This window comes from Ailuropoda melanoleuca, chromosome 17, assembly GCF_002007445.2.
Source record: "Ailuropoda melanoleuca isolate Jingjing chromosome 17, ASM200744v2, whole genome shotgun sequence".
Classification (NCBI taxonomy): Eukaryota; Metazoa; Chordata; class Mammalia; order Carnivora; family Ursidae; genus Ailuropoda; species Ailuropoda melanoleuca.
Genome location: NC_048234.1, coordinates 3,146,141 through 3,159,877, shown reverse-complemented (window position 1 = coordinate 3,159,877; position 13,737 = coordinate 3,146,141). Strand labels below are relative to the sequence as shown.

At 45.8% G+C, this 13,737-nt stretch overlaps 1 protein-coding gene across 3 annotated transcripts in view; it reads left to right on the top strand.

Moving 5' to 3' along the window:
* Nucleotides 1-13,737, top strand: part of MYH10 (myosin heavy chain 10) — a 123,089-nt gene that overhangs the window by 48,302 nt on the left and 61,050 nt on the right. For all 3 annotated transcript variants that reach the window (XM_019801732.2, XM_034646660.1, XM_002921147.4), the window contains 3 exons: nt 255-347; nt 9,484-9,547; nt 11,191-11,289. In XM_019801732.2, the coding sequence (XP_019657291.1) occupies nt 255-347; nt 9,484-9,547; nt 11,191-11,289 (256 nt within the window). The remainder of the gene's footprint in view (nt 1-254; nt 348-9,483; nt 9,548-11,190; nt 11,290-13,737) is intronic.

Sequence of the window (13,737 nt, the reverse complement as noted above, 5' to 3'; positions counted from 1 at the left end):
CCTGTGCCCAATGCAACCTTTCCTTCTCCTTCTGATCACTTTATAAACACTAATTGTTTTCCTTTAGCAGAGCCTCCTGGGACCAAGAATAAAGCCAAGAAGGTTACGGGGTGGCACACAAAAGGAAAACACGGAGAGAAAGAGGACGTGTTTTTGTTTTGTATTCTCCCCCGAGGCTTGGAGTGAAGACATGAGATTAACCTACATCTGCTTTGTGTGTGTGTGTATGTGTGTGTATGTGTAATGTCTTTTAGGGGGAACTTGAACGGCAGCTTTTGCAAGCAAATCCAATTCTGGAATCATTTGGAAATGCGAAGACTGTGAAAAATGATAATTCATCTCGCTTTGTAAGTTTGAAAGTACCAGAAACTTTTTTCGTCTCTCCAATGTCTAGTTAAATGTCTACCATGATGAAGCAGCTAGAGTACCTTCCTTCTTGGATTTTAGGGAGAGGCTAATAGTTGTAGTATTGAACAAAACTGCCTAGTAGAAGCGGGATGAGTCTCATGTAATTTTAGATTTTAAACTTTCTAGTAGCTGCATCCTAAAAAGGAAAAAAATGTGAAAGTGATTGTAATGATGTATTTATTAGATGTAATTATACGGTACGGGTAGGTGACTCCTCCTTCGTCTTTGGGCTGATCTGTAATACTTGTTGCGGGCCCGGCGTGGCGATAAAGCTAGCAGCACTGGGAGTGTCCCTGCTCCACAAACACAGTTGGTATTCAGTGTAGTCACTTGTCCTGTTCATGCTCGCTGTTTCTCCGGGATGCAGATGTCAGAATAATGGGTCAATACTGTGCCTTCTCTGTAAAAATTCTTCTCAGCTGTTCAGCTTTGTTAGTTCCTGGAGAGCTTCCCTCTCTCCATCCATTGGACCATTTATCCCAGAGTGTCTGAGGCTGTCCTCCTTGGTGATGGCCAGATTGGCCTTTCTGCAGGGGCCCTGCACTCCCCGTCTGGCTGCTCACAGTTGACATGTCGGTGGCAGATCTCCTCTAGAACCATATGCAGCAAAATGGGGGCCACCTGCCATCCATCTTTCGCCCCGGATTATATAGTCCTCCAGATGCAATAACCATTTCTACAGTGAGACTGGAGAGGGTCTTCGATTTCAGTTATTTCTACTAAAATTGTTGAGAGTTAATTCTGTGTTTTTCCTCCTTCCTGATATTAAAAGTATTTGTAGAAGTCTCTAGACTTCAGTTCTGATGACTCCTTGATGGGTAGTTTTGGGGGAATCTAGTACCATTGGGACGTACAGTTTTACTTCAAGAGTGTGAAGTCATGGTGTTCACGTTGACTTTCTGACAGCACGAAATGGGTGTTTAGTGGGAGCTACTGATAATGGGCTCACAGAGCACCCAGTGAACCCAAAGGTAGCCAGATAACCCTCTGTTTGAGTCTGCTAGGACTGCCCTAAAGAGCATCCCAGACTGGGGGCCCTAAACAGTAGAGATTGATTTTCTCTCGGAGGCTGGAAGTCCTCGACCAAGGTAGCGGCAGGGTTGGTTTCTTCTGTGCCTCTCTCCTTGGCTTGTAGACGGCCACATGGGCCTCCCTCTGTGTCTGCCTGTGTCCTGTTCTCTTCTTATGAGGACATCAGTCATGTGGGACTAGGGCCCTAGTGACCTCGTTTTAACTTAATTATCTTTCAAAGGCCCTGTCTCCAAATATAGTCATGTTCTGAGGCACTGGAGCCTAGGACTCACGTAAGAATTTGGGGTGGGACATGACTCAGCCCATGGCACCCTCAGGTAGTTTTAAGTAAGAGGCTCTCCAAGTTATTCACAAAATAGGATCTATTTGTTTGGAATATTGTGTATTCCTAGTAAGATAAATTTTGAAGATTGATTTAACCCAAGTTTGTTAGGTAATTATTTTAGCTTTTTACATGCAGAGTGGAATGACAAGTATACCTGTATCAGGAGGAAGCGTGGCTGTGACCTTGGGGTTTATAAAAGATCTGCGGATGCTAAGCTTCGTTTGTAGAGTTTTTATCATCCCCTGGATCATCAGCATTGAGCCTCAGCCACATTTAAGTCTTAAATTCTTGCCACTGAAAGCCCTATGTTTAGTGGCTGTATCATGGGATTGAAGACACAGTGAGCTACCAGCTTTGGTATGTAAATCTCCATGAAGATTTACAAGGACTTCTGAGTGGAAAATGTTTTATTTTACCACGTAAATCAAGTTACCAGTCTGTTCTGATTCCCCCTCCCCCAGAGCACACTTTAAATTCAGGAGAAACCATTTTGTGACTGTCTCCTCTTAGCCCGGAAAAGGTGAATTGCAGCCAGCCAGTCCTCTGGTGAAGAATGTAGTGAGTCTGAGTGGTCAGGATCTACCTGCCAGCGATGTTGTGTTTGCGACAGATGGTCGTATAATTCCGTACTGGTTCCCTGCTGCTATGTAACAGATTGCCCAAGCCTAGTGACTTGAAACCTGTATCACCTCAGAGTGTCTGCGTGACGGGTGGTTCTGACTTGAGGCCTCTCATGAAGATGAAGGTGTCACTAGGGTGGTGTTGGCTGGGGCTGCAGTTCTCGGGAGGCTTGGTGAGGCTGGAAGATCTTCTTTCAAGCTGACCTGGGCAGCTTTTGGTGGGAAGCCTTGGTTCCTCACCTCTGAGGCTTCTCTGGAGAGATGCCCACTCATGATCTGGCAGCTGGCGTTCCCCCAGAGCAGGTGATCCAAGAGAGTAAGACAGAAGCCACATGGTGTTCTTTACGACCTTGGAAGTCACGTACCAACCCTTTGATGTATTTTACTGGTCACACGGACCAGCCCTGATACACTGTGGGAGGGGGCTGCATAAATTAGCACAGTGACGGAGCACCACACGTTGGGGATTACTGGCGCCATCGTGGAAGTTGGTTACCACACATCGTTAGAGAGATTTCCATACTGACCCTCGTAGGCTATGATCTGTAATTTGCACTACTGTAGATCAGTGACTCTCAGTTGGGGGCCCTCAAGGGACGTTTGGTAGTGTCTGGAGGCATTTTTGGTTGTTTGGGTGACAGGTAGTGGCGTGCCCCCAGCATCTGGTGGGTAGAGGCCGGGGACGCTGCTAAACGTCCAGCAGTGTACGGGATAGGCCCCACAGCCAAGCATTACCCAGCCCAAAATGTCAGGTATGTCGAGGTTGAGAAATCCCAGTCGAGCTTATTTCTTGAAACTGGAGTCTAAATCAAGGTAATCACCTTCTGAGACGTATTTGTGAAGTAAGTACTATACACGAGTCTCCTTCAAGCTTATTATTTATGCATCTTATTCCCAAGGTTTATGTAAATAATTCTGGTAGGAACTTGTGTTACGTCCCACTGGCAGGAAGAATTTCTTAGTTTTCTAGCAGGATCGATTCCAGCAAGGATCACCCATCTAATCTAAATCCTCGATAAACCCAGTTTCAGCTGGATGCCACCTCCCGCCACCTCCCAAAGCGCTTGTGCTCCTGGATTATAATCTTGGCGTATACTCAGTCTAGTCTATTAAAAGCAAATCTTTTTTAAGAAAAGATTTTTCAGTAAGGCAGTGTTCTCACACATAGCTAGTTGTTCAATGGAGAGACAAGGGTGTCTTTACATTGTTGGCTTTGGGCTGTAATTCTTAGAAAGTCAACTTTATATCACCGTATAGGATTTTTTAAAGAAATAGCAGTAGCTAGCTTCTAACCCATCCTAAGGCATTAACTGCACAAAGCCACAAGTAGTTGATTTTAGTGGTTCCATAAAAAACGGTGAAGTAATTGGTTGCGCTGGGGGACAGGAGCTCAGTCAGCTGCAGGCGTCCCTTTGGCAGTTCCCTCTGGGTGTGGCCAACGCTTTGTGAGTTTACGGGTAGCCGGTGTGGGCTCATCTTTCAATCACATCTTCTAGAATTTAGATTTTGCTGTTGCCCTTCAGTTAGTTATTGAGCGGCTGTCCTTTGCCAGGCACTGTGGTATTCACATGTTCTTTCCATTTGGGTGTCTTAATAGATCTCTCAGATTTCACATGTTCCAACTGGAACCTTTTCTATTCAAAATTTGTTCCTCACGTCTTCTGTCAGGACACAGTCCCAGCAGATCACCCAGTTGGGTACGCGTGAAACAAAATAAAACAACAAAAACCCAGAAAAATAAAATGGCTAGAAATCCTCCTGGCCTCAGCCTCTCCTCATGGCTCGTGTCCAGACTGGAGCGAATCCTGTCGGCCATGCTTCCAGAACGCATTTCAGATCTGTCCACAGTTGTTCTGCCTCTCCTCAACACCCGACTGGCCTGAAAGCCCATCCGAGGTAACTCCTCTGTCTCCCTCCACATGGCATCCTCTTGACTTTCCTCACAGCGCTTCCTCCCAGTCTGTGGGTGCGCGCTCCCCCGTCCTGCTGCCGGTTGGGCCTGCCTCCCTGCTCTCCAGACCCTTAGTTCTGGGCACTGTGCCTTGCACACGAAGTACACAGTAGGTGCGTATTTATTTTTATGGTGTGGTTGTCTACACAGCAAGAGTCCTCAGCCTCATGGAGCCTGCCTTCATCTGGGTCTTAACTTCAGTGTACAGTTGAGCTTGGGGGGCGTACTGCGTGTGCCAGGCCCTCTGGGAGCAGAGGGTTTGGCCAGGCCGCGGGCCAGGAGCGGCGTCCCATGTCCCGCTGTGATGCTGAGAAGCGTGCTGTGTGTACAGGGGAGCCTCATGGAGTCCTTATGTACAGGACACGGGCTGGCAGTGAAAATATTTGAAACCGTAAACTCCACAAGCTTTTAGAATCCATTTGTTTGCATTTCTTTGATCTGATATAGACGAATCATTTCCTGAAGAATATCTTTTCTTTCAAAGATGCTAGCATCTGGCTTGTATTAAAGGGGATTCTTTGAGGAGAGCATTCCCCTTATGAAAATAATCGTTCACAGTTAGGCCCGTTCTGTTTACGGAGAAGCCAAACGCATTCCAGATGGAGGAGATTTACGTCAAATGAATCTCTTGTAATGAAACTTTTAAAACGGGGTCTTCAATTTCTGACTTGTATCAGCAGATACATCTTCTCTCAGAAAGCAGGAAGGTTTGGTAGAAATCACTCTCTGTATTTGTGCAAATCTTTTTTCTTCTTTTTTTCCCCCCTCCAAACGGAATTGAGCCACTTTGCAGTCCCCAATGTTAGGTGCCTTGTGGTAGATTCTTAGCGTCAGCGGAGCTCAGTAAAGTCTCCAGTGCCCTGCCCACCGTTGGGCTAGCAGAGTCCTGTGTCCTCACTGGTATTTGTTAGCAAGCAGACACTAAAAACAGTTTTGAGGGCGGCCTGGGTGGCTCAGTCAGTTGGGCGTCTGCCTTCGTCTCAGGTCAGGATCCCAGCGTCCTGGGATTGAGTCCTGCGTCAGGCTCTCTGCTCAGCAGGGAGCCTGCTTCTCCCTCTCCCTCTGTCTGCCACTCTGCCTACTTGTGCTCTCTCTCTGTGTCACATAAATGTTTACAAAATTAATAAAAATAAAAAGTTTTGTAAGTGAATTGAATGCAGCCCCTGCTCTGTCCCGTTAGTTCTCTGCTCCTCCCACCGAAGACTTTTGGGGACAGATGTGACCGTGTCAGAGACAGAGTGTGGCCTGCACCAGGAAACCAGTGCGGCCATTTCTGCACAGAGCCCGAGGCAGCCTTCCCAACACACCCCTCGGCCTCCGGGCCTTCCTGGAGTCTTAGCGCCTTGTTCACACCAGACTGGGGGTGTCTGTGTACTTCCAGTCCGTCCACATTACCCCAGGAATCCTCACACCTGTTACACTATGTAACGAGACCACTTACTTAACCAGTTTTATTAATGAGCGAAGTTTCTGGTACAGTTTGGAGATGAACACCATCATCTGGTCTCGGGTTAAATCCTGCGCATCCCAGAATGGGTTTTCCCGTTTAGGGCAAAAGCTGCCCCTAGAGTGGAGAATTTTAGTGGCGGGAGCTCACACACGTACAGAGCACGCCCTCGATGCTGCAGGGTTTGAAAGTAGATTCCAGATACGGTGACGATTTTAATAGTCTGACCTGTGCAGAAATCTGATGTGGGGTGGGCAGTGTGAACGACGAGTTTCCTCACGTAACATCTGAAGACAGCCTGTTGGCAGAGGAGTATAGAGGGGCCTAAGGGGCCACTTTGGGTCGCCATCAGCCAGAAGGTTCTATCTCTTGAAAATTACAGAGTGGTTTCTCTTGTGGCTGCAAGGTCAAATCCGATTGTGATGTGTCACCAACTCCTGCTGCTCGCAGTGGTTTTATTTCCAAGAGCGTGAAGTAAACAAGCCCTTTCGTTACCATTCAGAAGCAGACTGATATAAGCTGTAAGGTCACTCAGCTCAAATGGCACTCCTCCTCAAAACCTTCCTCTGTGTCCCCATAGCACCTGTTGGTCCTTTGGAGGTGCCCTACTACGACATCCTTCAGGCGTCGAAGGAGCACGATCTCAAGGGTCTGCTTCCGTTCGGGGAGGGGGGGGCATTAGGTCAGCCTCTCTCAAGGCCATGATTGTAGGATTTGTGGAAAGTGGTTACCAGCCATGCAACTCCTGGGTAGAGTGAGGCTTCCGGATCGTGTGAAGTACGATACTTGCAAGCAGGAAATCTCGTTAGAAATTTCCCCCCAAGAGCCCCATGTGCATTCCCATTTCACCTTGTTTTCCTAGCTCAGTTTGCAGTTTTTGAAATTGGAAAATTGGTGAGTTCTTCACGAATGCTCATAATACCAAACAAAAAATATAATGAAGTATTGATTTTAGCGAATTCTCCCCTTGTTTTCAATTTCAAAAGTCAGTATTACTGTGGCATAATTTGCATATAATGTTCAAAATTTGTGGTGGCATCCCAGTACTACTCATTTTTTGTACTTAAAGCAAATATTTATGCAATAAATGTAGGAATGGCATAAGAAGGGGCCCAGTGGGTAAGAGGATGGGGGGGGGAGTGGACTGGACACCTAGTAGAGAGTGTAGGACAATGTGTAATCCGCAGGAAATAGAAGGAATGGATGTTTAATTATATTTTGTAATTGGCATTTATCTAAGGAGTCCTAAGGCATCTCCCTTGACTACGTATAAAAATTAGGCTGAATTATATCTTGCATCCGATAAAATTCACCCTTTTCAGTGTACAGTTAGACGGGGTTAGACATATGTGTATCGTAGTGAAGCCAGCACTGTGGCCCAGAGAGAGAATATTTCCTTTACTCCAGGAAGCTTCCTTTCACCTTTGTGCTGTCGTTTCCCTCCTCCTACCCCAGTCCTGGGAACCACTGATCTGTTTTGTCTCTGTGATCTGTTTTCTTCAGAATGTCAGGTAAATGGGAAAAAAAAAAAAAAAGAATGTCAGGTAAATGGAATCCTATAATACTTAGTGTTTTATGTCTAGTTTCTTTTTATACAACATCGTGCTTTTTTTTTGGAATCCATCCACATTGTTGGGTGTTCACTGGTTTGTTCCTTTTTATTGCTTGGTAATATTCCACTGTGACTATACCACAATTTCTTTATCTATTCACCACTCGATGGACACTTGGGTTGTTTCCATTGGAGGGCCATTACGAATAAAGTGGCTTTGAACATTCATGTGCAAGTCTTGATGGGGACACGTGCTTTTGTTTCCCTTGGGTGACTACTCAGAAGTGAGATTGCTCGCGCATATGTTAACTTACGTTTCACTTACACGAACCTAGCAGACTTTTCCATAGTGGCTGTGCTGTTTTGTATTCTTACCAGGGTCGTAGGACAGTTCTAGCTGTTCTGTCTCCTTGCTGGCCTTTCTTCAAAATATTAGCCATTTTAGTGGATATGTACTGGTATCTCTCTATGCTCATTTTATTTTGCATTTCTCTGATAACTCATGACATTGAGCATCCTTTCATGTACTATTGACCGTTTACATATCTTCTTTGATGAAATCTTTTTTTAATAATATTTTTTTATTATGTTAGTCACCATACCGTACATCCCTAGTTTTTGATGTAAAGTTCCATGATTCATTACTTGCGTATAACACCCAGTGCATAATCTGTTTAGGTATTTTACCCAGTGTTTTTCTTGGCTTGTCTTGTTACTGAATTGTAAGAGTCTTTTTTTTATATATTCTGGGAATAAGTCTTTTACCTGGTAGGTATTTTGAAATATTCTCTGCTAGTCTGTGTTTACTGTTTTCATTTTCTTTAGTGTCTTTTGAAGAACAGAAGCTTTAGATTCTGATGAAATCCAGTTTATCAGTTTTTGGTTGATAAACTTTTCTAAAGGTTCATGCTCTTTGCATTCTTTCTAAGAAGCCTTTTTTTACTTTGTCATAAAGATTTTCTCCTCTTTTCTTGTAGATGCTTTATGGTTTTAGCCCATGCTTCTAGGTTTATGATCTCTTTAGAGTTAACTTTTTTATATGGTGTGAGGAAGGGTCTAGGTTCTTTTGGTTTCGTTTTATTCATTTTTCTGGCACCATTTTTTGGAAAGATCGGTCCTTCCTCTATTAAATTATCTTGGCACTTTCTGTTGAAGATGAATTGACCGTATACGTGTGGTCTGTTTGTGGACTCTGTTCTGATAGACTGCTCTGTATCTCTGTCCTCCCACCAATACCAACCTGTCCTAATAAACTTACAGCTTTTTGAAATCTAGTAATGTGAATAGTTGAGGCTCTGCTTCTCTTTCTCAACATCGTTGTGACTTTTTTAGGTCCTTTCCATTTCCCTGTAAGCCTTGGAATCAGCTCGTCCGTTTCCCCCAAGGAAAGCCCTCCAATCCCTTGACCGTCCGCGTGTTGAATGAGCATAGAGGTCATGGAATAAACCACTTATCACCATTTGTCAGGTTTCTTTGTTTTGCAAAGGGTTTAATTTGTGAGATACTTGCTTTTATTTTTGCTTTCTCATTTTTATGATCACTTTACCAGTTTTGGTATTCAGTATTATGATAACTTTATGAAATGAATTATGAAATAATCACTATTTTCTATTTCCTTAGAACAGTTATGTGTAGTCGGACCATTAAATATTCCTTAGGAATTTGCAAAAATGTTTCATCAGACCAATCCATCATTTTTGAAGAAGTAATTATATTTCATTTTTATATTTCATTTTTAATGATATCTATTCAAGTTTTCTCACTTTTTTCTTGAATCGATTTCTGTTTTCCTAGAAAATTGTATTACTCCGTTTTTCAACCCTGTCATTATAGGGCCACATACTGTGTTCCTTTAATACTGTGAAATCCCTTACCTCAGATTATGGAGAAGAGTGTTTTCAAAGTGCTAAACGATTAGGGTCTCATTTTTATTATGTTACAACCCGGGAGGGTAGCCTGTTCTATTGCTGCTTTGGGGTAATTTACAGAGGCTTTTTCCTTCCCTTTCTATTTGAGGCAGTATTTAAGAACCATTTTTGTAACCAACTCACAGATACTTGGCAGGTCACGTTGGTTTATCACTTTATTTGTTCCTATCCTCTGTGTCCTTACTTTATTTGTAATTTTCTTGTTGTGATTTATTTCCAGGGCAAGTTTATTCGGATCAACTTTGATGTAACTGGCTATATCGTTGGGGCCAACATTGAAACGTGTATCCTTTTTGTAACGGCATAATCCAAACTAAAGAGTGATTTCCTCTCTGGCCAGCCTTGAGGCGACCCTCTGTGATATCACTCCCATCACCCAGATGATCGGACTGAAGCCCAGAGAGATCGTGACTCGGTCAGATACTTCCAGCTACTGAACGTTACCCCTAAGTGTTGTGTCGGTGGTGGTGTTAGTTTTAACACCAGGTCCTGCACTGTTCATGTGGCTGGGGCCGTGGGGACTCCCGCCGAGGTGAGGATCGCCTGCACGTGAACCAGGAAATGTTGGTGTGGTTGACGAACTTTCAGGTGAATACCATGCTGTGGAACCACTCTTCAGCTGGGTGTTGGGTTAGCCCCTTTCTACCGTCTGCTCCCGGTATTAGTCGGATGGGCGTGTGCCCCCCATGGAAGTGCAGAGTTCAGATCGTTTCAGTTAGCGTTCCGGAGATAAAACTAGAGGAAAAACAAATGTCAACTATATAGAATCGAGGAAATGTCACACGCATAGAGTGGCCTTTCGGAATGATAAGTCCAGATAGAATCTGTTTGATTAAAGAGATAATAGAAATGATTCTGAATTGCGGTATGCCAGCTAGGAAGGATACAGGCAACAATTCTCTGCTACTTCTGACAAGTATCAGAGATTCAGTGATAGAAAATACAACGTTTCTATCCCTCAGGTAAGGGAGAGATCAAAATTTTCCTATTCAGAATTGTGTCTTATGTCTCTGAATACGCTCAGAGCCGGAAAACACAAGAATCACTTGAGAAGGACAGGGAAGGACCTAGAGTTTTTTCACGTTGGTCTGCTATGGCATTCGTGTGAACGTGTTTTCCACCACATTTTGGGGTGATCTAACTGAAAGTCTAAGCTGTGTGGCACGTACAAAATTAATTCAGCTTGGCGAAGCCCCAGATCCACGGTCCAGACGCCCCGGCAGGTGTGCCGTGGTCTGGGAGGCAGGAGTGGGTTGGGGGTGAGCTGGTGGCATGTGGGAAGCCCGGGTGGGGGCTCACAGCCGGCTCTGCAGAAGCAGCAAGAACGGGCCGGCGGTTGATCTGGTCAGCACCGTCTCGGGCGTTTGGAAAGTTCGCGCAGGACCGCGGGTGTTGAGGGGCCGGCACCACCTGCGTGAGGCTTTCCGCGAGGGGCTCTCGGGAGCATGGGGGGCCACGTGCATGGGCTGTGTCCCCCCCCGAGCTTTGATTCCTGACTCTGCCACTTACTAGTTGTGTGATTTTAATTCCCTTTGTGCCTTGGTTTCCTTATTTGTGAGACTGGTAAACTGCTGTAAGGCTTTTCCTGCCTTCAGCAGCTCAGCTTCCTTTTTAGAGCTTCTTCGAGTTCCTGGTTTGGTGCTGTGCTCTTTGACTATAACCCGGATTGGGGCAAGTTGGGCAGAGCGGGGCAAGGGCAGCACCCTGATCTTTGAGCTCCCTTCCACCCAAGAGCCTCACTGGTTAGCGAGGGACATAAGTGCATAATTTTCCTGTTTCACTTACAAGTTTTAATCATTCAGAATGGTTCATCACAGGAGGGCTAATAGATATCCAAGAAAGAAAATGTATTACAACCTAAGTTTGTATAGACACTCACAGAGGGCCGGCCACCTTTTCAGTTTGATCCTTAACCATCTTTGCTCAGACCTTCTGGAAAAATCTCGTGCTGTTCGTCAAGCAAAAGACGAGCGTACTTTTCATATTTTTTACCAGTTGTTATCCGGAGCAGGAGAACACCTAAAGTGTAAGTTATGAAGTTTCTTACTATTTTCTACTTATTGGGATATGGTTTTCCAGTGTTAAGTTTTCCTGAAACAGAATGTTTTGGGGAAGCGGTGCAGTCGACCCTTGAACGATATGGGGCTGGAGGCACCACACCCCACACGGTCACAAATGTGCGAATAACTTGGGACTCCCCACACCCTAACTACCGACAGCCAGCTGTGGGCTAGAAGGCTTACCGACAGCCAGCTGTGGGCTACAAGGCTTACCGACAGGCCAGCTGTGGGCTACAAGGCTTACCGACAGCCAGCTGTGGGCTACAAGGCTTACCGACAGCCAGCTGTGGGCTACAAGGCTTACCGACAGCCAGCTGTGGGCTACAAGGCTTACCGACAGCCAGCTGTGGGCTACAAGGCTTACCGACAGCCAGCTGTGGGCTACAAGGCTTACCGACAGCCAGCTGTGGGCTACAAGGCTTACCGACAGCCAGCTGTGGGCTACAAGGCTTACCGACAGCCAGCTGTGGGCTACAAGGCTTACCGACAGCCAGCTGTGGGCTACAAGGCTTACCGACAGCCAGCTGTGGGCTACAAGGCTTACCGACAGCCAGCTGTGGGCTACAAGGCTTACCGACAGCCAGCTGTGGGCTACAAGGCTTACCGACAGCCAGCTGTGGGCTACAAGGCTTACCGACAGCCAGCTGTGGGCTACAAGGCTTACCGACAGCCAGCTGTGGGCTACAAGGCTTACCGACAGCCAGCTGTGGGCTACAAGGCTTACCGACAGCCAGCTGTGGGCTACAAGGCTTACCGACAGCCAGCTGTGGGCTACAAGGCTTACCGACAGCCAGCTGTGGGCTACAAGGCTTACCGACAGCCAGTCCGTTAACGTGTATCTTATACCTTTTGTGCGTTATATGCTGTATTCTTACAATAAAGCAAACTAGAGGAGAGAAATGCTAAGAAAATCCTGAGGAAGAGAGCACACACTCGCAGAACCGGACTCTGCCGGAAAAACCCGTGTGGGCGACCATGAGGTTCAGACCTGTCTTGTTCTGGGGTTCACTGTCATTTCATACACACACCAAAATGGGAATGAAATTGAACCTCCATGCCATGGGAGAAATACTTGATTTTAAGTGGCAGTTATATGGGCCGTGTTACATTATCTGTACGTTTCTTTCTTTTCTTCAAAAAAGTATTAGGGGCACCTGGGTGGCTCAGTTGGTGAAGTGTCTAACTTCGGCTCAGGTCATGGTCTCGGGGTCCTGGGATTGAGTCCCGCGTCGGGCTTCCTGCTCAGCGGGGAGTCTGCTTCTCCCTCTCTCTCTCTGCTTCTCCCCCTCCCTTCGCTCATGTGTGCCCACATTTTCTCTCTCAAATAAAGATAAATTTAAAAGTTTTAAATTAGAAGACAAATGATGGATTTTTTTTAAATATATATTTTTTAAAAGATTTTATTTATTTGACAGAGATAGAGACAGCCAGCGAGAGAGGGAACACAAGCAGGGGGAGTGGGAGAGGAAGAAGCAGGCTCATAGCAGAGGAGCCTGATGTGGGGCTCGATCCCATAACGCCGGGATCACGCCCTGAGCCGAAGGCAGATGCTTAACCGCTGTGCCACCCAGGCGCCCCCAAATGATGGATTTTTAGACAAGTCTGTTTCAAAATTTGTAAGGATAAAAAGTAAGAAAAAATAAATTAATAAAATTACGTTCTGTAAATATTTTTACTGCCAGGTTTACAACTGAGTACGTGTGCTGTGTTTCCACAAGCACTAGAAGAAGCTTGTAGTGAACTTTTATTTATTTTGTCGTGAATCCTGAGGACTGGAAGCTTAGGGACTGGGTGGGGGCAAAGTTCCTGGTCAGAAGTTTGCTGGATCAGAGCTGTTTGAGGGCGAGGGGAGGATGTACAACTTCCTGATTTTTTCTGAGTCTCGAATGCAATGCTGCTTCGATGTGACCATGACGTGCGTTATCCAGAGATCCCAAGAGACACGGGCCTCGTACTCCTTCTGTTACCCAGGGCCCGGGCTCTTGCATTGAGCCCAGAAATGAGAGCGAGACATGCAAGGAAGAAAACGAGCTGCACGTAGATAGAGTCACTGTCTTGAGAAACTAAGCACCCAAGCTGACGGCAGTATGTGGTGCTTGAGAGGAGGGAAACCCCAGGCTTTCAGACTGGCAGTAACTCTGCGCTAGTCACAAATCAAAAAATAAGATGAAAGTGTTACAAGAAGGTGGTAGAAAGAGAGAAGCAGTCAGTGCCCAGTGTGGGTGAGATGCGAGGGAGGGAAGGATCGAGGGATCGACGTGCTCGGCAGGAAGTCTCTGTGGGCAAGCACATTATTACATCTAGTGTGGGGATCAGTAGCGCTGTCTGTTCTGATCCCCCCTGAGAAACATCCTGCAGAACACACTTCTCGAAAGGGAATGTTCAGTTCTAACTCACGGCCCCTAAAACCCAAG